This window comes from Mycteria americana, chromosome 6 (assembly GCF_035582795.1).
Source record: "Mycteria americana isolate JAX WOST 10 ecotype Jacksonville Zoo and Gardens chromosome 6, USCA_MyAme_1.0, whole genome shotgun sequence".
In the NCBI taxonomy this organism is placed as follows: Eukaryota; Metazoa; Chordata; class Aves; order Ciconiiformes; family Ciconiidae; genus Mycteria; species Mycteria americana.
Genome location: NC_134370.1, coordinates 2,122,078 through 2,147,500, shown reverse-complemented (window position 1 = coordinate 2,147,500; position 25,423 = coordinate 2,122,078). Strand labels below are relative to the sequence as shown.

At 46.0% G+C, this 25,423-nt stretch overlaps 1 protein-coding gene across 1 annotated transcript in view; it reads left to right on the top strand.

Annotated features, from left to right (window-relative positions):
• The window catches only part of MGMT (O-6-methylguanine-DNA methyltransferase), a 171,897-nt gene extending 157,122 nt beyond the window's left edge, over nucleotides 1-14,775 (top strand). The window contains exons 5-6 of the mRNA XM_075504331.1: nucleotides 6,859-7,037; nucleotides 13,528-14,775. Of these exons, the coding sequence (XP_075360446.1) occupies nucleotides 6,859-7,037; nucleotides 13,528-13,659 (311 nt within the window). The 3' untranslated portion in view covers nucleotides 13,660-14,775. The remainder of the gene's footprint in view (nucleotides 1-6,858; nucleotides 7,038-13,527) is intronic.
• Nucleotides 14,776-25,423: the final 10,648 nt, after the last annotated feature.

Sequence of the window (25,423 nt, the reverse complement as noted above, 5' to 3'; positions counted from 1 at the left end):
AGCATTTGTTCTCCTCTCCTGTAGCAATTGCAGCTTGCTGTATTACCTACAGCTCAGAGGATAATCAGGTGGCTTCTTCATTTAACTGTACCGCTGCTGCAAACAGCTGCACAAATCACCTGGCAGGGGATGCTGTGCAATGACATGGTCTGTGCCGTAGCCCAAGAGGGAGCTGTCAAGTGCTTTGCAATTTCCTCCATCTTACCGGTCCACGGACTCCAAAACCGAGCCCCAGCCTGTTCAGGGATGCCGTGGCATTCAAAGTCCGGAATGAATATTTAGCTTAGGTGAAGTTGCTAACGTTTAAGGAGTCGTTAGTTTGCGTAAAACCTTGCTTGGGTTTGAATTTGGGAGTGGGAATCTGGGGAAGTTTGCAACGTGCCGCGGACAGGGGATGTAAAGGGCTGGTGCTGAGTGTCGGACTCGTCGCCTCATTTCCATCAGCGCTAAAATCGCAGTCTGCTCTTGCAAGCGCGTAGCAAGCTGCTATTAAGGCTACTGCACAAAAAATGGGTCAGAATATCAGTTACCGCTCGAGTAAAACACCCACTGACTTCCAGGGAGTTTAACCTGCAGAAATACTGCTGGATGAGGTCCAGGGAGAGTTACTTGCTTCTAAGGATAGAATTTGGCCCCACAACCCCTTCAGCAGTCTGAAGGGAACTGCATTTAAAACTGTGTTAAACTACAGATCAGAAACAGCTCCCGTTAATTGGGTTTTAACATAGCTCGGCCACTTAATGCGAGCCAAGCTGAACGTTGTATCTGTGAAAAGAAAGCATATTGGTACGTTTTTCACTTAAGTGATACAGATACGGTGTGTGTTTATAAATTATAGTTGTGTTTATGTTTTATTATATTGTATATTGCAAACACATACGTGCATAGGCAGTACATAAAAGCGTTAGAAAAGCACTCCCCTAGCCCACATCTCTGTACTGCTCAGAAAAGGGGACATCGTGACCTGTGGGAGAGCACGAGAGAACACCTGAGCCACATTATCAAACGCTCCGGTGTACTCTAATGGTTTTAATATGGACTGCCTAATATTTATGAACCGATGTTTTGAATTTCATTAAGTATTTACTCATGCAACTGTATCTGCAGAGCAGTATTCAGAAAATAGTAGAAGAGATGGTACGGGGCTTGCGCTGGGTCGGGAACGGGCACCGCAGGGTCTGCTGCAAGGGCTTATGTTCACCAAAGACGCCGTGGTGGAGGGAGCGGTTCGGCTGTTGTCGGTGCTACGTGCTGGGTTGGTTTGGCTTTTTGAATTTTTGAACGTTAATGACGTCCACTCGAACGCTTGCTAGTTCTGTAGTCAAAATGCACTGCAGTTGACCTTAATTTATCTACAGATAAATGTAGAAGGAACGTAGAATGTTTTCTCTGTTGGGGAAAAACGCAACACGTTTTCAAGGAATATCACTCCTTCAGTTGTGCCACGGAAACAGGCACTAGAAACACAACATCGCCGTTATGATCCGTGGTATGGGGGTGTGCTGGTGAGAAATAATAAAGTAAACAAATGGAAACATTAAAAAGTGTTGATCCGGCTGCAGTCGAGGTGTGCTGTCCGTGACGGACCGGTGGCTCTGCCCTGCAGAGGGTGACATTGAGCACCCGCCTCTTACGCGGTGGGGAGTCAACAGAGAGGTCCTGCTCCTCTCGGCCGGCAGTGATACAGGGCCGGATCTGAATGATAGGAAGGTGATATGTTTCAGGTATAAATGTTAATTTAGCTAGTTAAATGCAATCGTAAATAGGACGGGGCGTGGGAAACGGTCGCATGAGTCGTCTGAACGATGAGATTGTAGAGCGATGGTGGGAAAGGATCAATGTGGCACGGAGGAATGTTTGGAGGGGTGGGAAGAGACCTCAGCTGGAGTCAAGGCTGGGCAAAGGTAGAGTAGGACAGTGGAGCAAACGACTAGTACCAGCTCAGACGGTGGACGTTAGGAGGAGAAATAGATGCGCAGGGTGTTGCACGTCTGTGCTCCGTAGCAGACCCGATGAGTGAGTGAAGTTTATTCTGCAAGGAAGTTTTTGACAAGATTGTTAAAAAAAAAAAATTTTTAGGCTGATGCTTTTGAGGCAGGGGATTTCCTTTAGATCTGTGTCTTGGAAATGGAATTGCCATGTTTTTAACTGAGGAATTTTTGTCTGACTCTATATCCAGAATGTCAGGCACAGAGGTGTTCTCACAGGTCTTGGACTAGCTAGAGGTGGAATTCAGGTAAATACTTGTCTAATCCCTCGATTATTTACCTGTTAATATGAAATATGATTTTGTTGGAACTTTTGCTGCTTTCATTTTTATAAATACATTTTCTTACTATAAAGTTGGTGATGGATTATATAAAGTGAGTAATAGATACTCTAAAATAATTAGATTATTTTTGCATTTTCATTCATAAAGCTCGGTCATTCAAAATGGCCAAGGCCTTTGCTTTGGTTTGGCTATTTAAGCAGTCATAAAGGTAAAGTTTAACTTTATTATTTTCAGCTAGGCACATTCTGTCTCTATAATTTATCGATATCACGCATGCAGACAGCAACGATAAAAGTTCATAGTCTTTTCTCAATGAGTTTGGCAAGATGGTTGTAGCACCCCTGATTTTAAGCGATCCTTTGTCTCTCTTGCAGTGAGATGTTTGGACTATTTTATGGGATAAAGTATCACCGTACTGTCTAATCTATATTCCCAGTAATCCTTTAATAGCAACTAATAATTGCATTTTTTACTATAGAGTACCAATGGTCAGGGAGTTGCAGCCATTGTAAAAAGGAAGAAAAGCATTTCTTGATCTGCCTCATAACAAGGGCAAAATATAATTAAACGGTTAAGAGACTTAGACGAGCATTCATCTCTTTCACATACGGCTTGCTAGTTCAGTCTAGAGGAGGGCAGCAGTGATTGTTAGTATTCAGATTGCTGTTTAGGTGACATGCTTAATATGGCTTTAACTGCCTACTTAATAGTGAAGGAGGTTCAAGAGTGCTAAAAATTAGCACTCTTGCTCTCATTAACTGTCTACGTAGTTGCCTGTTGTCAGTACGAGTCCTTCAGTTTGAATACGAGTCTGTTCTTCAGGGGCCAAGAGCCAAGTTAAGTTTTCTGGGTTAGGTGGAAGCTCGTGCCGCTGTTTTGTGGACAAACTGGCGTGTTTCCGAAGTGTTATGCTTGATATTTTACCAACAGTAATAACGGTGCAAACTGGTAAGCGTAAAAACAAACAAAACAGTTGGCTATGTAGTACCCCAGACAGGCTGCGAAAAAGTTGGTGAGAAGGGGTGAGTATTTGTAACTGTTTCTTTGCATTTGCAAAAACCCTTGGGGGGGGGGGGGGACACAGCAACAGGAAAACTAACATTCCCAGCAATCAGTGTTGAGGAGAAGGAAAAAAAGGTCTGTCTTTAATCCCGCTTAATCAGAGGGATTAAAAAGGATGTAAAATCAGTATCTTTTGAACCTCTCTTGCCCCGGGAACCATGCAAGGAGGTGCAGAGGGGGGCGGGAAGGGGCTGGCGTGGTCGCGCTGCTCCCCGCCCCGGTGCTGCCGGTAGCCTCCCTCCTGCCGGCCCCGGGGCCCAGCCCCTCGCTGACACCACAAATGCTCCGGCAGCGCGTTATTAGATAGTAGCGTATGACTTCGCTTCTTTGTACTAATTGCCACCTTCAATTACGCTGTTAAAAGTTACGATACGGCCGGTGTTAAAGTAAACTTGATTTTCACTCTGTTATCCCCACGGACGTAACGTGTTTATACGGAGAATTAAAGTCTAGCGGGCTGTCGTGAGTGACCTCTGAAGCATTGAGGCATTAACAGCAGGTTCAGGGTAAGTCCCTCTTTTTAGGGGCTTATAACTTCTCTGTAAATATTAATTTCAGACCAGTCCCGGCACAGCCGCTCTTGGGATGACGGTGCGTTGCTTTGCCAATTCACCGCGCGATTGGCGGGGCGGATAATAAGGTGCAATTAGGAGGGTTTTGACCGGCACGTTAATAAACGGTGATGTCCGTAGGAGGAAAACATCCAAGAAGTCAATCACCCGTCGCCTGTCGTTAAACCTTCCCGACTGCCTTGGTGGTCCCTGGGTGGCCGTGGGAAAGGGTCCTCAGGGCTGTGGAGCCTTGGAAACCCAAGCGGGTCGCAGGTCTGTCCCTTCCCCGTCCTTCAGTCCACCTTCCCCCCGCCTTCCCGGTGCAGCTCCAGCTCCCGGTGGGAATTGGTGAGGTGTGCATTTGGATGTAAAATCTGACAAATTCTTGGTCGCTTAAATGAGAAATAGCATCTAGCAGCACGAGGTGCTCTGTGTCGGCCATAACACGTGTTCCTTGGCCAGAGGACAGTCCAGAGCCCGGTCAGCTGGCGGGAGCACGAACGGCGTGCGCCGTAGATGGGTGCAGAGGGAGGAGAAGACCTCTGCTGTTCCCGTTCATATGGTGGAGTTCGGCTCAGCCGTTGCTCTGCTGGCATCTGCCGCCCTGGAATGGCGCGGGCATCCTCCGCTCGCGGAGGTATGAAGTGTGTTCACGTAAGGAGAGAATTTGCGTGTGTTAATTTTTATGTGCGTATTTTACGGCACTTTATAATGATATTTAACAGCATAAAACGTTGGCACACGCTGAAAACTGGTGAAAGTTCAGCCATCTAATTTGGGCAGGTTATGCTTACAGGCACTCACACTTGCAGACAGTTTAATAACAGTATTTGGCACTGTCTCTTAGAGCTGCTTAAACTAATTAATGCATTTGCTCCCTACAGGATGAAATTGAGTTTTCAGATACATTTATAAAATGATGTGCATGATTGCTAAATATTTCATTCTTTTGAACGATAACTTGGAGTGGTTTATGTGGGTACAGAGACAGTGTATGTTCTCCCCTGAAAAATGTACAGGGGCTCTGGAAAGAGGATAATCTCTGCCCCGGCTTGTCGGAAGAGGATAATCGCTGTCCCTCTGTTAGCACGTTCAAAGGTACTCAGTAATTGGGGCATGGCTTGGCACGGTGTGCTATTGCTGGGGGGGCTCTGGAGCTGCCCCATCCTCCAGCGCAGGCTGCACCCGCTTCTCCCCTTATTCCTGCAGGTTTCAGAAAGTTTCGGGTCCGTCAGGTCCCAGCCCACCACCTCCCCTGCCAAAAATGAGGGCAAAAAGGGGATTTTTTGGACTCGGGGCCCCGGCAACGTGCAGTCACTGCGTTTCATTGATTTCAAAGATGACATCAGGCAATAATTCCCCGAGACCCCTGAGCAGGCGAGGTTAACACTAATCTTGCCGGCTTAAAAAGAAGGTTAAAAAAATAATAAGTAACAATTTGATTTGAAATAAACCTTTCTGAAGAAATCACAGTAAACAAAATCTGTTTGCCTAAGGAAACCCTCCTAGCAATCAGCTAGTAACACAACTGCTTGTGCTAATGAACCCAAAGCTGTTAATGTGGTTTCTTCAGTTAAATTGATTCATGAATTTTGAAGAGAACATTATCTAATGAATTTTCTTTGAATAGAAAGCAATTAAAAGGACAAATCAGTCTGATTAACCCCAAAGTCACCCTACTGCCACAAATGGTGTACGGTTTGAAATTATATCATAAAAAACTAGAGCAGATTTGCTATCTCTTTGCCCTCTGCTAATCCATGTAAATTAATGAACAACAAAGTTAATTTCTTTGATGACCCTTTTCTCGTATCACCTGGATTATGCTGATGTTTAATTTGCTTAATGTTATAATAAAGACTAAACAGATTTTTTCAATGAAGTGATTATCATTCCCTTCAGTTAAGAAGTGATTTTTATTATTTAACACACACATAATGGTGTATGGGTTTCCTTTAAGAACAAAATCACATTTCGCTATGTTCCTATGTAACGTAATCAATGTCTTTGTTGACAACTAAAGAAAGAAAATGTTTTTAATCAGTTTGTTTCTTTGCCAAAGCAGGAGACTGAGGCTCTCAGCTGGGGGAAGGGGTCTCTCTTCCTTTTTTTTTTTTTCCCCTTTTTTCTTTTTTTTTTTTTTATTCGCCCGCTCGCTCCTCTCAGTAAGTTATTCACTAGTTAGATCTTCAAAGCTTTTACAAGTGCCTTGGAAGAGCAATAGGTGTTCAACCCAACTAAAATCCGAACGCGGCTATCAGTTTTCCTTTTATAAAATAATCCTGGGTTGGGAAGGTAAAACCCTGAGATGCAGAAGAAAGCTGGTCCTAATGCATTTGCTTATTCATTATTTCAGCAATTGGAACACTTAGAAGCAATTTGCTGGTGAATTAAAATTAAAATAATGGAAGATACATTCTTTTTTTTTCAGAGCCCTGTATCATTAAGGATGTGCCGTACATTCAAGGTCACAGCTAGTCCTTACGTTTTGTAATGTCTGCAATGCTGAGCAGTAGCTTGGGGGTCTCGACTATAAAATGCAGTCAGCCAGGATAATACCAAGTCCGCTGGCTCTAGGGCTTCTTCTGCCGCGTGTCCCAGCTGAAGTTGGAAATTAGCTGGAGATGCGAGGGCTTTGTAAAATAGGTAGAGCCGGTTATTTCTTCTCTTTTTAATTTGACTCTATGCTAATTTATACTCTGCCAATTTAATGGAAAAACCACATTGTATGAGTTAACAGGATAATTGTACTTGAAGCAAATTAAAAATATAGGAAAATCAAAGCCTTAAATCCTTTTTTATAGTGATCGGTTACTTGAAGCGCTCTTTCTAATAATCGTGTATTTAAATGTAGTAATATAGGATACAATAACAGGACAGTGCATCGGGGCTGTTTAAATTTAAATTAGCAAGCTGCTATTGAGACTCTGCTTTGCGTTGGGTTTTTTGAATATTTCATCTTGGTTTTTTCAGCCGTGCGTACGAGCAGTACTCGCTTCGTCTTCTTTGCAGATTCGTTCACCAGACAAGTGTTGTGGACCCTGTTGAGGGACGTGAAGTTTGGAGAGGCCGTTTCCTACAAGCAATTAGCAGACCTCGCAGGCAACAGCAGAGCGGCGAGAGCGGTGGGAGGAGCGATGAGGAGCAACCCTGTAAGTTCACGTCAACTTTTCAGTAAAGTTGATGGAAGATGGTGGATTTAGAGAGCTTTGCGGGCTAAATGTCATTAGATTAAAGTTATCTGCTGTGAAAACTGGTCTACCATGAGTAATAAGGTCAGTAAGTGTTTTTAATCAGCACAATAATGCACAACCCAGTTTAATGCGATTTATTCCCTACCATTTATGGCATTAGATTTGAAAAGGAAACGTTGCGCTGCTTTTAATTCATCAGCCTCTACACGTTTTGTCGTTCTCAAACTTCCTTATGTATTCTTAGGTGAAGGAAGTCTTTCATTCCCTGACACGGACCTCATTTTGACAGGGTATGAGTAGCTTTGGTTGCGTTAACAGCAGCCCGTCCTCTCTGGCATGGGTGTGTTTCTGAAAATGTGGAAGAGGAGGGATTTTAAATCGTGTAGGTGCACGTTTGAATCAAATCCCTAATTGGCAATATGTTTTTATCCCCATGCGCTCCAAACCAGCTGTAAATGGCATTTCTCCATTAGATATAGGTGAGTTGCCTGGATTTGAACCAACTGGAGGGACTAACGCTCTAGGTTAGTCCTGTGGATTTTGGAAAAACAGCATGTTATCATACCTGGCCTCTTTGTCTGTCTTCCCAGTAATTATCTTTCCCTTTTAGTTGTCCAGGTTTACATTTCCAGATGTATTTATGCACCCGAATCACACCGATGGGCGTGGGACTGGTGCTGCAGCCTGCAGCCGACTAGTTCCTGTGCAAAGGAAGGGCAAAGCTGGTAGAGAACGCCGCTATATCTGTCTTCACATATTCGTTCCCTTGCTACTTGCCTTTAAAAAAATAGAAAACTTTGATTTCTATTAATATCATTGTGGCCTTTCTGGCCATTCTTCAACATATTTTCCCTCATTACCACTTGCCCTGAGCAACATGGGTCTTTCCATACCCGAATTCCTCTCCTTTTCTCCAGCGTTATACCTGCCGTAATCTTTGACCTCCTGTGTTGTTTTTACATTCAGTCCTCTCAGTATTTTCTTTAATAAGGTACATAAGAGACTGCAACGTGCAGTTGCAAAGTGGGTTAGAAAATCTGCTTTCACAAGAGCTGGTGGCTTTACATACAGAAATAATAAAGGTGAGGGGCTTTTGCTGTGCCACGTAGTATCTTTATATTTCACCTCATTCATAAAATCAACCTGCATATTATGCATAGTCCACCTGCATATTATGGCTCAGAGGTCTGAAGGACCATGTAAAGAATTATATGGGAAATATCGGAAACATAGTGAATAGGTGCTCCTGTTGAAGTACGAAAGGACCATGTGTGTGTTTGCATGTGGAATATGCACGGAATTACAGATTAACTACAGGAGATGTGCAGTGATAAAAATGTGGTTTGGAATGGGCCGGGCTCTCATTACAGCAGTGAGATTTTTTTTTTTTTTTTATTATCAGCTTTCTATTGTGAAATATTGGGGTGGTATTATATTAATATAACTCTCTTTCCCTAAAGCTATGCATTATTATCTAGAATATGCTTAAAAATTTTCTGCTGGGGACAGAAAACACTGCGGCCATAGTATGGGATGGGAAATAACAATAATAAGATAGGACCCCATTTAAAAAAAATTGCAGTAGCTTTGCTGTATATTTTCAGAACTATTTTCATCCTTCCTCACAGGGGAAAAAGCAGGAATTTTCACACCACAACCTGCTGTTACCGCTACTTTGGATGCTGCTGCTCCACTGCAGCCTGAGGGCAAAGCTGGGTACATTTCGAGGCGATAGCAATTACATATCCTTTTGCACAACACTATATTGTTATTCTTTGAGAACTGTTTCCTGTAGGTTTGCATTGTATTGCCTTATCTTAATGTACACCAGATTATATTGGAAAGCATTCCATCATATTAAAATAGTTTGTATTGTCAAGTACAATACAGTGTATTGACGAAATGTAGCTTTATACTGCTTATGTGAACTGTTTCATAGGAAAATCTGATATACGCTTAAAATCTCAGGGTGTACTTCTTTATTGAGCTTAGAAGCTTAAACCCATTAGACATGATGTGAGTTTCTACGGTAGCGTGCTACCTGCTTGGAATTGTAGGATACCCATGAACGTTGTAGGTGTATAAACACACTTGCAGCCTGTTTATCAGATGAGATATTGAGCTTTGAATCTAACTAAACAGTTCATTAAACTGAACACGTCACCTGAACTGCAGCATCATTAACGTATCAGCGCAGAATGCAAAGAGCTGCGCTGTTAACAACTGCTACACCTGCAACCCGGGCTGTAGGATATAAATACTGCTTTTGAGGAGCAATCGCTTCGACGCTGTTGCAGAAATGTGATGTTTTGTTAAGCAGCAGATTAGTGATTTTTGTTCGCAGGAGAGAAGCTGAAACTAGTGAACGCTTTTATGGCGAATGTGAAATAAAAGTGAATACTTCTGTTAATGATCGCTGCAGAAGCTATGCAAAATAGCAAAATCATAATATGTTTGCACCTTGAGATGCTTCCGATGATTAAAGGACTAAATTACAAACATGATGACTAAATCATAAACATGATTTAATGAGGCTAGTAATAACAGTAAAAATGAGCGTTTGAAATAAACCCGAGCCTGGCATTGCTTTGTTACTCAAATGTGTTGATAAAATTGCGTAGCTCACCTTTTCCCACAAAATTCCAGAACATTTCTCCCTCCTACAGCTCAGGGGTTGGTCTTTAATTTTGGTAGTGCGCATTCCACAGGTTTCCCTTTGTGGTTGGGTTGCTTCACATAATTCATACGGTGACCTTCAGCTTTACGAGAAGGTGGAATAGGTGCCAGCAGCAGCTGCAAGATGCGACATCTTTGCCTCAATTTATGCCAAGGACGTGGTGGGGATGGCTCACCTTTTGCAAGAGAAACTTCAAATAGTTTACTGCGGTTCACATTGATTGCAAGGTCTGTGGTCCTCAAAGGGAACCCATAAAGTTCAATTAAAAATCTCATTAGACTAGTATAGGAGGATCAAAAAGAAATCACAGAGGCTCATGGGAAATGGCGAATGTTGGGCTGATTAGTCCAAGGCCATCCTAAATGACTGTTCTGTGCCTTAAATAAGACGTCTTCAGCGGTCTGTTAACGGCAGTCATAGCTGCATACGTTGGTTTTTATATTCTCTCCGATCGCGTTGTTGTTTAGGCTAAAGCCCAGCTAAGCGTACAACTTCACGCTGATATCGATCTACCCTAAGTCAAGGATGTTATTCGGCCCAAATGTTTGAAACGTTGGAGATGGAAGGAGTAACCGTGCGTTCATGGGAAGGTCGTGAAGTACGGAATTGAAACGTTGCGGACACGTAAAACTACTTGTGCGTTGATGCCTTTGGCGATAAGCCGGGACCCGTGCTGGGTCGCAGTGCGGCATTTGTTCTGTCGGGGAAGAGAGGGAGAAAAAGCAGTAGGACACGAGCAAACTGAAAGATGATTTTTTGCGAAGCGGGATTCTTGTTGCGTGTTGTAACTTGGTATTTCGGCCGTTTCCATTACGGCCTGGCTGATCTGGCTTTGACAGTTTGGCACTTTCTGGAGGTCTCCAGCCCATCAGCCCTGTAATGGGACGGTCAGGTTTCCGGTGCCTCAAATTGAAAACTCCTAACGAGCGGAGTGCCGCGGCGGAGCACCGCTCTGCTCCGCTCCGCTCCATCCTCAGACGGAATTTGCTAACTGCAATTCAAAGGCGATCGATACCTTGTGCAGGGAGGTTTTTTCCCCACCTTTTTTCTAAACAAACGCATTATCGAGGAGTTAGTTTATTCACAGATTGCCACGAGCGTTAATGACCGCCCGAGTCTTGTTCTGCCAGTCACCCAGATGGCTGTTGATAAAGATTTAGCATCATGTTCTGAGTGTCAGGGCTGTCAGTAGTGCTGAACCATTTGACCAGAAGAAAAAACGCACAGGGAGCTATTGATTACAGCTTCTCAGTGTCACTTGTTCACCAGGATTTAGGTATTGATGAGGCTGCGAGTGAAAACAAGCTCTTTCCCTTGTGGGCCTCTACCCAGAAGAACAAAAGCAAAGTTGGAGAAAATATTCAGCTGGTGCCCGAATCAGAGGGACTCCGTTATTGATCCGAGGGCCCCTTCATGTTGTTTTTGTTGGAGACAAATCTATGGGTTTGGAAGTTTTATAGCGTTTGAGGTAGGGTCTGTGTAAGTGATGGATTCATGTAGTAGATGAATTAGATTTCACAGCATGAAGATTTCAGCGGAGCTATAATATTATGAGCTGCTTGGTTATTGATAAAAATTACATTAAATGTAGCTGAGGCATTAAGGCTCCAGACTAGGGTAGTACTCCTTCTAAAATGTCCTTAGGGCCCTAATAAATTTTAGCAGGTTTAATTATTTTAGTAGTCTGAAAGTTGTCACCGCAATTAAGCCAAACTGAAGCAATATTCAATATTTTTAAATTACAGTGCTGGTGCAGCCTTTGTACCGCATTTTCTTTTACATCCAACGCTATGGAGGGTGACCTACTGGCGCTTGTGTGTGTTAGGACAAACTTGGTATGAAATTCTTTATTTCGGGTATGGCAAAAGTTACGTTTATGTCATACCCTCCGCTTCTTACCTCCCTGACAAAATTCCCCAGTACATGGACCCCCCCGGTTCGAGTGTCTGCACCGTCGGAGCGGCAGCAGGGAACTGGCTCAGAAAGAGGGTTTGGCCCCTGTCCGTAGCAAGATTTAGAGCCTTACCATCCAAATATGCGGATTTACTGTATATATTTATAAAGAATTGCAAATTAACCTTGGAGATTTTTTACAGCCTATTATTATGGCTTGTTACGGCTTTGTCACTCAAGAAAATCTGCCTGCAGTCGCTTGTGCACGTGGATTGTAAAGGCAGAGAAATCCCAAAACAGAAAAACACTTGCAAAAAACAACTTCTTTAAAGAAGCCATAAACCAAGCGCGGGATGGCATGGTATAGAGTAAAGATTTTATTGGTACTCACTGGAGTTGTCACGGATGCATAATTCACTTGTGGCATTGCCAACTCCAAATAAAGCAGCTATTATAAGCATTTTTTATTAAACCTTGATTAACAGTAAGCACCTATGTGTGTTCCCATTTAATGTGACAGCCTGTGGGCTGAGATTGAGATTTTAAATTTCAGCCATTGAAATTACCTAACAAAAACAAAAGAATCCCCCAAAAAACAATTTACAGATGTCTGGCCAGTAGCTGCCCAGCTACTTCGGGGTCTGTGTGTCCCAGGCTCAGATACGAGCACGGCTTGAACGGTACTGAAATAACTATTAAATGGGATTAAAAGAAGTCAGTGTGAAGTACGTAATTTGTCTGTGTGCCTATACATAAATAAGTCATCCTTTTTGACTTAAAATATCCGAATTTGTGAAAACTGCACTTTTTAGTGAGTTGTTGTTTTCACAGCGCTATCATTGCAATCGAATTACTGTGCAGTTACCAAAACACATACGGCGTGATTAGAGATGATGTATTGCATTTTTTATGGTGTGTACTTCAACTATGATAATCACCTGTAATAAAAAATTTAAAAAACCGCGTTTATGTACTTCTCTACATTATCAGTCTATTATGTAACTTCTTGCATTGATTTTTCAGAATCCGTGACATTTGGCTATAAATGATACAAAGTAGAAGGCATGAGGAAAAAAGTTCTTAAATTGGTTAGGTGTGAATTAAATCTCTCCTGTTGTAGGTTTTAAAAATTCACAACCCATTTTGGATTGACTTGCTGTTAAATAATAAATAGCGCCTTGTTCTTATATAGAATTTTTCAGCAGTGCACGTAGAGGTGCTATAGCGAGAGGCGGAGATCTGCCGAGGGAGCTGGGGCTCGGGAAGCTTGCTCCTGGAAGTGCTCTTCTCCGTGGTCTGGGTTTTTTCCAGACATACGGCCTCTTCTAGTCCTGGGATGAGGATTAATAGCCGTCCTGTACCTCCCTGCTATCCTCGTGTGCGTTTCGGGTCTGCGAGGCTTAGTCACCCACCCTGGGCGCTGAGGTCTCGGCTGCTGGAGGGGCCTGGCGCGGGGCAGGAGAATCTGCTCCTTGCAGAGAAGGTTTTAGATATGGGATTTAATATATCGGTTTTAGCCTTTTAAGACTTTACATCATTTTTATGCATTAAGATTTCTCCCGACGCTTGTTTTTCCCTGAGAACCGGTTGGTGTTCAGAGCCCGGGGCCGCTGCAGAGCAGTCGGTGATCAGCAGCGCTTCTGCATCCTGGCAGCTCGGCCAGGACCACGTCCTTGGTGCTGCAGCTACCGCGTCCTCCTCGGGCACGGCCGGGCCGCCGCCGGGGTGGTCCTTAACGTGGGTACTTCAGTCCGTGTCCCTGCTAGTCTAGTGGCAGGCAGCTCCTGGCTTAGCAGTGGATTTATGGGCATCTTCCCCAGCCACCGCTCCCCTTTGCCTCACCCTTTGCTCCCGTCCTTACTTTTGCGTGTTTTGCAGATCCCGATTATAATACCGTGCCACAGGGTGATTTGCAGCAGCGGGCAGACCGGCAACTACGGAGGAGGAAACCTTATGAAAGAGTGGCTTTTGTCGCACGAGAAGCTCCAGAAAGAGAAGTTAGCATATTGATGCAGCTGAGCCACGGCTGCTAACCAGCCAAGACATACAACCACGGATTCTTGGCTTATAACGAGCTCTCAGAGCACCAGCAGAATTCAGAAAAATGGTAAATATTTGAGTGACATATAAATATAATGCAACATCCGAAGTGAAATGTGTGGTGGCACCACTATATTAAAAAAGCGGGATGCGTCCTGAGGGATGCAGCTCGTCTGCCCTTTCTTGTTTTTACAGTTTGCAGCAGAATGAGTCCAGCGGTCCAGGCCTGTTGTGCACCGATTTTGTTCCCATCTCCAGTCCTGTTTTGTTCTGGTTTTAATGTGGCTAAGGGAGTGGGAGGGACGTGGCAAAGGTGGGGTGCAAAGCCTCCCTCTAAGGAAGCCTCTGGCTGGCCGAGGGCGCAGCCGGCGAGCCCAAGCCTGCGCCTGGGCTCGCTCCTGGCACGCTTGCCCCTGCCAGCCTCCTGCCCAGGACTCCCCTCGCCCCTTTGGTGCCCGGAATGGTGGTTTACGCCAACGGGAGTTAACGGAGCGCACCGAGATGCATTCGGAAGCGAGCGGCTCTTGAACTGCTTGTTCCCGGCTTTTCTTTTCGGATTGCGAGAGATGGGAATAAAAATTTTTGCCTTTGCGAATGGTGCAAAAAGCAGGTGGAGGAGAAGCTGCTGACGAATGGTATGAAAAGTATATTTTAAATAAGCGGTTTGATTAGCGCGGCTTGGGCAAAACACTGAAAAGCTCGTCATAGTTGCACCTTTATCAGCAGCACGTTTCCTTTTCTCTTTTGATTGTTTCCCTTTAGGTTTTTGCATTTCGCTGTTAATGCGAAGCTTTATTTCCCGTAGCCTCTCTGTAGAAAGGATTCAAGTATTCAAGAGATATTAAAGCTAAATTTTGAGGGGGTTTAAGCAGGGTTCTCTGCAAGTACGAGCCACCAGAAGCTGAAATTTTCAGTATGGGAATCGTAAATTCTAACATGGAAATACTGATTTTTTTATGTGTTTTATCATATTTTCATGGATGTCTCTTTAGAAAGGCCATTGCTAACCAAAAAATTATTGTGTTACGATACGTTAGTTAATATAGTATTATTGATATCTCGGAATTACTTCAATAAAAAAACTGCTTTGCATGTACAAGTGTCTTTGTGTATGTTTATAAATAAAACACGATATGTGATATATGGAGAAAATAAACTATACCCAACTGTACAATATAAAGCTGTATTTTTATCAAGGGTTTCTGGTGGCAATATAAACCACGAAAGCAAAGCTCAAGTGGTTTGTACGTGTCACCAGAACCCCGAGATAAAAATATAGCCTTATAATATGTACAGTTTGGGTGTATTTTATTTTTTTCGTTGTTATAATACATGCTGCCAACAAAAGAACACGACAGCAAATGTAAACTTTAACCTTTCTCACATTTACCCCCCTCGCTGGTTTGCTTGAGGTATTTGCTTTTCCAGGGAGGCATCCCGAGTTTTGCAGGCAGGGCGACTCAGCGCGCCGGTTTGGGCAGCGATAGCACCTGGCCGAGGCAAACCCCGACTGCTGCCCACGGTGCTGGGGGGGCGCAGGGACCGGCAGGGGCAGGTAGGGACGGGCAGGGACAGGCCGGGCAGGGACAGGTAGGGACGGGCAGGGACAAGTAGGGACAGTCAGGGCCGGGCTGGGCCAGGTGAGGGCGGGCAGGGACAGGCAGGGCCGGGCCGGGCCAGGTGAGGACGGGCAGGGCAGGGCCGGGCCGGGCCGGGCCGCGCAGCGCTGCCCGCGCGCTGCCCGACAGAGGGCGCCGCGGCGCCGGGGACACGGGTGTCCGCCCGGGCGCGCTCCGCTGCGGGGCAGCTGGGGGCCGAGCGCGGCGGTGACGGCCCCTGTGCCCCCCGGCCGGGCCGCTGGGGCGGGGCTGCGCCTCCGGCAGCGGGGGCGGTTAACGAAAATAGTCATTAGCAAGAGAATAGCCATACGGAGAGAATAAACTACGGGCGAGATAGGGCGGGGGCTGGGCTCGGGCCGGCCCGTCCGCCGCTCTCGGCCCCCCAGGGTTGCCGGGCACGGGGGTGCCGGTCCCAGCCCAGCGCCCGCCGCAGCCGGAGCCTCTTCCGGGCGGCGGCCAGGGCAGAGCTCGGGGAAGGGCAGAGCCGGAGAAAATACATCAGCAGCCCGGCGCCCGCGTATGTGTGTCCGTGCGTGTGTGCACATCGGAAAAGGGGGAGAAAACCCGCTCGCCCACGACAGCTCTGCGCTCTCCGCCTGGAATTGGGTTCCTCTGCCCTATCGAGTTTCCTCCCCTTCAGCCTCGCAGTGCTTTGAACTGCTGACATTGAGACACTGTGCAGCCAGGCACGACAGCTGGCTCTGCAGCATCTAATACCAACACATGCTGGTTTAGCCCATTTCCAGAGACTAAGATAATGAAAGATTCAAAAATAATATTTGTTTTGGCGGAACTACATTTATAATGAAATAGATGCCCTTGACCATGGAAGCAACTGAATTTTGCAGTGGGTCATTTCCCCCCACCCCCCCGCCTTCTTTTTCCATACAAAACAGGCTCTGCGGCCAGTCGAAGGCCAACAGAAATATTTTCAAAGGACTATGTTGTATTTCCTGCATCAGATTTACAGCAGAATCGCAGCTACACTGGTTGTACTGTTTTATGCCAGAATGAAAAATGCCAATTACATCCTATGTATCAATACCAAATGGAAAAGGGCCCCAGGCTTAAGGATTGTTACAGATCACTTTCAAGCAAGCAGAGTTTGCAACGTAATGAGCTCATACTGGAAGCATCTTAAACAGAAAACCGATTCATTGTAGTTGTCGGGACATTTTTAGATATGTGCCCAAATTTTCTTCTCTCATGCAACCGATTCGTTTGGAATTAGAGGAATTAGTCATCTGATCGGGGCAAGAAAGATTTGGCCCATAAAGTTTCCACTGAATTTCTCTAAGCAGTTCTCAAGCGCCAGGCACTTTTTAAGTGGTACTTGATATTTGCTGTATGGCGTAGCACTTGCATACGGAACGGTGACGTAGTCGGCAGGACAGTGCTATCGCTTTCCAAATGCGATTAAGTTATCGACAAGGAGCAGTAATTTTAAACTGCTGTTTCTGTTCACATCGCCAAGCGTTATTTCTTCTAGAAATATCAGAGATTGTTACATTCAATCATTTTTCCCAATGTTTTACCAAATTTTAAAGTTATAATCTTTATGGCATGTATTGCACCCAGGTCAAAGAGCTAGACTTGGGATTACAATGCTTATTTATTGTGAAAGGTGGTGCTGAAGACCTGCTTCTTTAAAGAAAATGCAATAAAATAATAAACCTATAGAAAGATTGCTTAAAAACTTAAAGCGCAGTAATCCAAGGGGAGTCCTGTAAGATTTATGTACTGTTTCAAGAGTAATTTCTCAGTAAGAATCTTATAGGAATGTAAAAATCCTCAAAGAATTGCATTTACAGATTTAATTGTAATTCCTTTTATATTCTCACAGAAATTGAATAGAAATACTGTTCAAAGGCTTCTCTGTAAAAGTCCCCTGCCCTTGCTGAGTGGCTGCACCCTCTGCTCTGTGTTACTGTGGCCGGCTTTAAAAACAATGGAAAATATTACTGACAGTACCCTCACTTGCCATTAAAGTGGACAGGATATTTCAGTTACGCTGATGTGCAAACACAGCTTGTCAAAGGGCTGTGTGCTATTTTTGTTTCAAATAGCATGCGTAGGGGATGAGTAACAAATAAATACGCTTAATTTGTGCCTTGAAAAGGGAGCATTTTTCCCAGTTTTCTCTTTTTTTTTTTCTTTTTTTCTTTCCAGAAGACTAGCAAAACCTTTAATCCCTCCCTGTCCTTAAGTCTGGGATTTCCAGATGATTGGCTTTTAATATCGCTGGTTTTGTTGCGCGCCATTTTTAGCACAGAGCAAGCCCAATTTTTTTTTTTCTTCCCCAGCGTTCAAAACCCCTTTTTCTCCCCACATTATTATTACGGGGGGAGCGAGGAGGGGCACCCTTGGCCCCATCACTGCAGACTGAAGGTTGAGGCAGGGAAGCCACCTCCATTTCACTCCTTCCCAGTCCGGGGGCACGCAGCGATGGAGAGCGAGCTCTCCCCCCGAGCCTGATCCAGACCAGCCCCCGGCCCGTGTGAAGTAACGTGCGGGTGGCAGCCGAAAGCGGGGGCCGGGGGCTGGCGGAGCGGCAGGGTGGGCGGCACAGCCTGCCCGGAGCCGGCGGCAGCGGCGGGCGATGGGTCTGGGCTCCATCAGCCGCGGCCGGCGGGGCGAGCTGCGGTAGCTGGACCCCAAGGTGAAAATTGACGTGAGCGCGGTGCCCTGGCAGCGCCTTGGGTTGATGAAAGGATATTGTTAACGAGCCTTTAACGTTTCTCATTAATGGCTGGGTTGGGTGGGTGCTTTTTTTTGTTTTCATTGAAAAAAGCCAGAAGACAAAAATTCCACCTGGGCAGTCATTAAGATCGATCCCGTACAGTACGTTTAGTTATCAATTTTTAAAACCTCTTTAAGTGCCTTATTTAGTTATTTTAACAGGTCTTTTTATTTGTTGCAGTGAGTAGTCCTTGAGCATGGCAGAGGGCTGCGAGGAGCGTGGGGGATTTCTCCTGGGCTCTTCTCCTACCCAATCTTCGTCTAACCTGCAGAAAAGCGGGCGCTGGTCCATCACCTCCGCCCCGGCCATGGATGCTGCGAGGTGCCAGGGCAGCACACGGAGCCCGCCGATCCGGGCCCGTGCTGGCATTACCTAGGGTATAGTATTTCACATGGCATTGCTCTTCTTTTGCTGAAATTATTGCTGCAAATTGCATGCAGGTACGGTGGAGTTAAAAAGCGGAGCTCTTGCTCGCTACGTCCGCATGGGCTCAACAAGAGAGGAAGCTGAGGGTCGAGCCCGGAGCCAGGGGCTCTGCCCAGCCCAGCCCTGGGCAGCCCGCGAGGATGGGGGTCAACCCAAGTTGGGCACCAACCGAGGGCAGACAGGCTGAAAGGGGCGGCGTTTAATTAAAATAACCCTCAGCATAACCCCAAGTGCCGAACCGATGGTAGCTACTGAGAAAAACAGCTGCAACCCTTTTATCTAAGGAAGAGCAACCTCGCAGTGATGTAATTTTCACTTTCCAGTGAACGCCGAGATGACCTAATTCCATACAGAAAACTTGCGTCTCAGTTCAAAGTAGGCCATTGGAGTAACGTGGGTCTGGCGTGGCGCGGCTGAGCTGAGCCCTCGGCAGCACCCTCTTAAAGCCGTGGCCGCGGTACGAGGGCAGGACACCAGGAGTGGGAATCCCGAGTGGTTTTTGATCCAGACTTGGCCTAAATCTTTAAAACTCTGGCAGCAGAAGGAAAAACCATTGTATTTCCATCAGTATGTACCGTAATGTTTTGAAAAGTTACTGCTTTTGTTTATTGACTTTGCTATCGTGGCTGAGCTTTCCTGGGAAGTTCAATGTTGATTATGGCCCAGGATTTTTAAAAGCGCAAGCCTCGAGCGTGGTCCTTATTTCTGCTTTTATTCAGCAAACACATTTTATATGCTTTTGAAAATACAATAATCAGCATGATGCCTAAATGCAGGTTTAATGTGAGGGGGCGATGGGCAAGCAGCAGTCTTTCAATAGTTAAATAACAAAATAACTGGTGCAATGAAATGATCTCCTTGTAATGCCCCGCAAAAAAAATACCTTTGTCCTTTCTGAACAAAACGCTTGCAAGCAAAATAGAATCACAAAAACCACGTTATCTTTTTAGTTATAGATGATCTTCTCGTAAGAAGCTTGGGGTAGCACACCACCCAAGGTGCGCATGCCCCGGAGCTTCTGTAGGTAGAGCCCTCAAGAGATTTGGAGGTTTTTCAAGAGCTGGTAGAGTATCGCAGCATGAGCTGTCGTACCGGACCGCCGTTTACACACGGAGTTAAAGCGACGCGGTAACAAACTTTGTGTTCTCCAGCGGGAATATGGATGGTGCTTGAGTAATCAGCCGGGATGGCTGGAAAGCGTCTGCTGCGCCCGTCCCCTCTTTCCCCTTTGACTCAGTTGGGTTTCCCGGTGCCCTCCTGGGTCCCCGGCAAGCCCGTGCTGCCTGCGGCGGAAGGAGGGGGAGCGGGCGGCAGCCGTGAGCAGAGGAGGAGCACGCGGAGCAGAGGAGAGGCGATCCCACAGGCCGCCGCCGCAACGCGCAGCGGGACAGGAGAGAGCGTGTCCCACGCCGCGGGCCCGGCCCTCGCCCGGACAGCGGGGTGACGCCAGCGAAGTCGCATTTTGCAAGGGCTCGGCGGGACTCGGCGAGGTCAGGGCTGTGCGCTAAGGGAAGGGAGAGAAAATGCCTTTTATTTTATCTAGAACCTGCGGCGGGTTGTCCTCAACACAGTCCCTTGGGCCAAGCTACTAAAGCTTTTATGTCTCTTCGAAAGGCTTTCGGAAACGTAGTCTTATTTCGTACCAATTAGTTTGGAGGGAGAAGACGTCTTTGTGAGAAGCTGTGACCGAACCTCCGACCAACGCCAGATTTCCAGCGATGGGAGGGTTTCTTTGGGCTGGGGCGGGTTTTTTAAACCTTTATCCAAATAGCATCGTCCTACACACCCCGCTCAGCGGATCGTACGATTCACCACTCTTCATGCAGCGGAGATAAACCGCTTCGGGAGGCAGGAGGCACCACAGCACCATGCCTGCGGTTTGGAGCAGGACCAGTAGAAGGGGGTTAATAGAGAGGATCTCAACGTGTACCCCCCAAAATGTCCTATTTTTGATAGGACACACAATTCCTGTTCTCGGGGCTATCGTCCTTTTTATTTTCTCTCTCACCCTGGCGATAGGGCCGGGCAAGCGAGGAGGAGGAACCCCAGCCCCTTGCAGCGGCTGTGACGGATGCAGGGACAGCAGGGACAGCGGCAGCAGGGACGGGATTACATCACAGAATATGGGGGACGAATATAAAACGATTCTGATTTTTATCTGTAAAATGACATCAGTATATTGCATAGATTTGTCCTTGCAGTAGACGTCAGGCACAAGAAAATCAGACAGATACACAGGGTAGCCGAAGGCAAAGGAGTCGATGCATGGTTGCACAGTGGTAATACCAGGGTAGCAGCCGGGGCGGGTACAAACCTCCCGCTACAGGCACCGTACGAATAATGGGAGGTGAGGGTCCACTCCCCTATCACAGGCTGAGAAACTTCCCGTATGAAGAATGAATTCTGTGGAGAGTTACATTTAATGTGGCCAAAGTCAAAGTGGGAAGAAAAAGCAAAAATTGAAATGAAACCGGTATATCGTTCATGAAAGTCGCTTCGACTACCGCCGATGCATTTTGCAGCAGAGATTGTTGTGCAAATACAATCAAGTGCAAAAAGGATGGCACTGGAATGAAGTTTGAACCTCCGAATGTCGCTTGAATTGGAGATCACCTCTGCGGCCGCAGAAGCAATACAGGCAGGCTGCAAACTAAAGAAATGTGTGTATACTCCAGCAACTATTTTACAGCATATTTGTCCTCTAAAACGAGCAGACTAAACCCATCCTGAGTTATTGAAGAAATCACTGTTTTGAGAACGAGCAGACCGTTAATTGACCGGTTTCTTGTCCCCAGCTCGGTAATCAGTCTTCCCGTACCGCCGCTCCTGATGACCAGCAAACTGTCTCCAACCTTCTGGATGTCAAGAAAATTGTGACAAGGCAAATGTCAGATCATGTGGAGCCTTCTGAATTTTTTGACCCCTTCAATCTGTTTTCCAACCTGGGTATGGCAAAGAAGCTGTCTTGGACTAATTGGTTGTCTCTCTTCTCCAGGCAGTGGATAAGGTCCAGGTACATCATCTGAGCCTTTTAGATGAGCAGCATCCTCTCTTTCACAGTCTTATGTCCTTATGTCAACCACTGCGGGATTGCTCTGGAAAAGTTCCTTTTTTGCCAAAACCGGAGCAGAAGATGTTGAGGTCCTGCAGCGTTTTATGTGCTGGGGTTCCTGTGCAGCTGCTTTGAGCAGCGCGTAACGGAGGCTGCAGCGTATGTCTGACTCTTGCAAAAAAAATCTGATTCACCTCCACCAAAACACAAAATATTGCAGCTGCTGGCAGGAAATGATAGCTTGAAAATGTTGCACTTTCATTTTTTGTTTCAGCCAATGCGCGACGCTTTAAGGTAGAATACTCTGTGTTTGAAATGACCTACATAACCATTGATCTTGATTTCACTAAATTGCCCTGCTCCGTGCTCTGTAGCTGTTATCCTGGACAGTTGTTTTCTTGCGCTTTCTCTTAAATTGTTTCTTGCCATCGGCAGTAAAACAATATGAAAATTGTGGAGCTAGATGTGTTTTTTAAACTGTAGAGACCGTTTTCTCTGGAAAACTGGAAAAATTCTGTTTGGGAACTATAGGGAAAAACTCTATGAAAATTCAGATTCCAGTCCTCTTTCCAGTGTCACGTAGCTTATTTTTTTTCTTTTGGAAAGCAAAAGCAGGTTAATAGCATTGGTTTTCGAAGGTAATTGTATTCTTTTTGAATGGCTCTTGCTATTTGCCTAAGATTTAGGGGTACAGCAGAACCCTGGGGAAGAGCCCCCAAAACTCTTGGAGAGCACCAAAACTTTTTTCAAATGATTGCTCATTTATGGGGGTTCAGTAAGTGGCCTGTTCAGCACTCCGGTTGGAGTGCATTGCATTTCCTACACACTTCTGCCAGCTGCAATATTTGATCGTCAGCAATCAATCGAACTTGAATTTGGTGATCTGGGGAGGAATTAAAATATAGAGCCGTACATGCTAAAAGGCAGCGGTGTTGGGTAAAACTGGCTGGAAACCTCGGAGCCAAATTGTCCCCAGGCTTCAGAAATAATTGTGCATTGCTGGCTGCCTTTTGGCATTTAATGCCGACAAATGCGGACCTTTGTGTGTGGATAAGTAATATCTAAAAGCAATAGGCAATGTCCTATCTGTGCATTCAGCAGGAGGCTCCGTCCCCGTGGTGAACATCCTCATGGACCCCGTGCAGGTTCCTTCCCCGTTGCTGGAGGTCCCAAGGCACCGGCAGCACGGCAGGACACCACTGGAGGTGCAGGCTTGCGTCTTGATGTCAGCTTCTGATGGCAACGAGCAAAACATGACACAAACGGCTGCTCCGGATGACCGGGTAATAGTGGTTCCTGTCCGTGGCCGCAGGGTGCAGAGCCGAACCCAGGCCCCGCAGCTGGAGGATGCGCTTTCAGGGGATAAGGAGGGGGACAGCACCGTCTCCTGCCCGGCCCTTTGTTGAGATGCCGCACGGTGCTGCGTGGTGGTGGGTCCATCGGCGCAGGTACCGGGTGACACACGTGGGGAAGAGGCAAGCAGCAGGAGGTAACCTCAGGGACTCGCTCCAGAGCCCGGTCCCACCCGGCACGGCAGCAGTCCGTAGCTGCGGTCCCTTTTTCACAGATACCAAAGCCACGGTCTCTCTTTGGGTGCGTTTGCAGTGCCTTACTTATATGTAAATAATAAAAGCCCTGCGCATTCACCTCTCTGTAAGGATCCTATGCGTGCTTATGTAAATGCGGATGGTAATTGCACGCAGCCCTCCGGCTGCTGGTGAGCCGCCAGTGTCACCCGCCCTGTCAAAAGGGTTGTGCATCGCTGCTTTAAAGGGGGGCTGCTGTGCACAGGGGAGGGGGAAAGGATCTGCAGTAACCACCCGGAAAAGCTCCCGTTATACCGGAGAATGCTACAAAACTCGTCCAACCCTCTTGTACAAACACAGCAGAACTTTTCTGAGCGTGCAGTCCGAATTATTCCTGCACTGCATTTTCGTTTAGGCATTAAAATTCAAGGTCTAAACACGTAGTTTGGAATCGGAGATGAGTATATGCACATTGCAAATGTAGATATATCTTGCTGAGTACACAGCCCATAAAATATGTAGTATAAGATCACTCATTTATTTAAAGACGCTTTTTACTTCAGATGGAAAATGACACAAATCTAAATATTACAATGCAAAGTAATGTGTAACTGTCTGTATGTTATAGCCTTAACACTATACTTTTGATGCAGAAGAGATATAGCAGCTGCACTTTAATTTCAAGCAAATTGATCCCAGATGTAAATGTTGTTTTGTTCCATGGAAGATAGTGCACAGGTAAAGCAAATATCATTGGTTTATAGTCCAACAGAGTGTTGCAACAGGATCCAGCCCCTTCTGCCTGGGCACACATAAAAGCCTGGTGGCTGCGACGGAGGAGGATGCCTGAAAAGGATACCGTAAAAAGAGATAGCTTTGCTTTTTACCCTTTAAGAATACAACCACCTGTGATCTAAGTAGCTGGTTTGAAGCCAGGAAAGCTGCTTGGTTTGTCAATTATCCTGCAGGCAAAATCTAAATTTGGCTTGTTTTCCACTTCTTTCGCTTCACATATTGTAGAAGGATTTTTCTTCCGCCGTATTTATGTTCGGCATAAAAGAAAAAAAACCTCTATTTACTGACTCAGTAAGCCACTCCTTTCAGAGTAAAAATAATAGTAGTAATTGCGCTTCACTTTGCCTGGAGATAGCCCAGTGTCAGTGGCACCACGGGCAATGTATAAACAGCGTAATAGTTTCTTTACCATCCCCAGCATATAGAGGATAGCGAAGTCCAGATATCCTGGTGTCACATCTCTTCTTTTGAACAACAAGATCTTTTATTTTTTTGTAAATTAGGGCAACCTGCTTGTCCAAGGAGGGGAAACCCACAAAAGCCACTCACCCATCGCCGCTTCCCAGGACCAGAGCTCAAGCAAGGCGCAGTAAACTCATCCAGAGGCAAGAGGAGATCTCGCAGGTCGATTGTTTCTCTTTTCTTTTCAAATTGCAGAGGCAGGACTATTTTACCTGCCTGGGATCTGGCTGTGCAACCTTTTCCTGCCAGGCTGGCTGGCGGGTGCAGATAATGGAAGGGCTGACCGGCGCTGCGGCTGGGAAGGGGTCTCGGCGCGGAGGGGTGGTTACCCCGCAGGCTGGCGCAGGAGCGGGTGCCAGCGATGCCCTTTGCCTCTCACGACAACTTTCCACTCCTGTGTAGCTCCCCTTTTCTTTCCATCCTTCTGCGAGCTGGATTACTCGTAGCCAGTGTTTCCTGCTTTTATTTTCTGTTGCTTTTAGGTCAGGTCTGCACGTGCATTTATTCTGGTTGCACGAAGGCTGCGTTTTAGTTAAAGCGGGAGGATACTGTGTTTGGATGCTTCTGGGTCAGTACGGCTTGAATTGATGTTTAACTGAGAGCAGTTAAACATTTGAGAGCTCCTCTACTTGATAGCTGGGCTGATTTAACTCTTGTTTCCTCCTGAATCCTTCTAGGCAAATCAGTGCACAAGTTGCGCACTGGACGCATTGCCTTTCAAATACCAAAATACCCGGATAAAGGTATAGCTAACATATATAAAGGTGTTACTGAAGGGCAGGTAGTAGACAAAACTGTGGCACTTCTGCACAGCAAGTATTTTTTTCCCCATACAGTGCAGGGAATCGACTGAATCTGTCACAGATGTGCATAAGATGTGTACAACCTTATGTAGCAACTTCTGCAAGTATTTAGCAGTAAGACATATTGACCGTATTCTGAAGTCCTTAGTCAGACGAAACCTGCCCAGAGGTCAATGCGAATCTCGATTAATCGATTTATTCAGAAACAGCGCGCTGTTTCTGTATGTTTTTGAAGCACGTACCTTTGAACAGAATACAAAATTAGAATTAAAATCAGGCCAGGACATGGGAAGACACAGGGAATGTTTGTC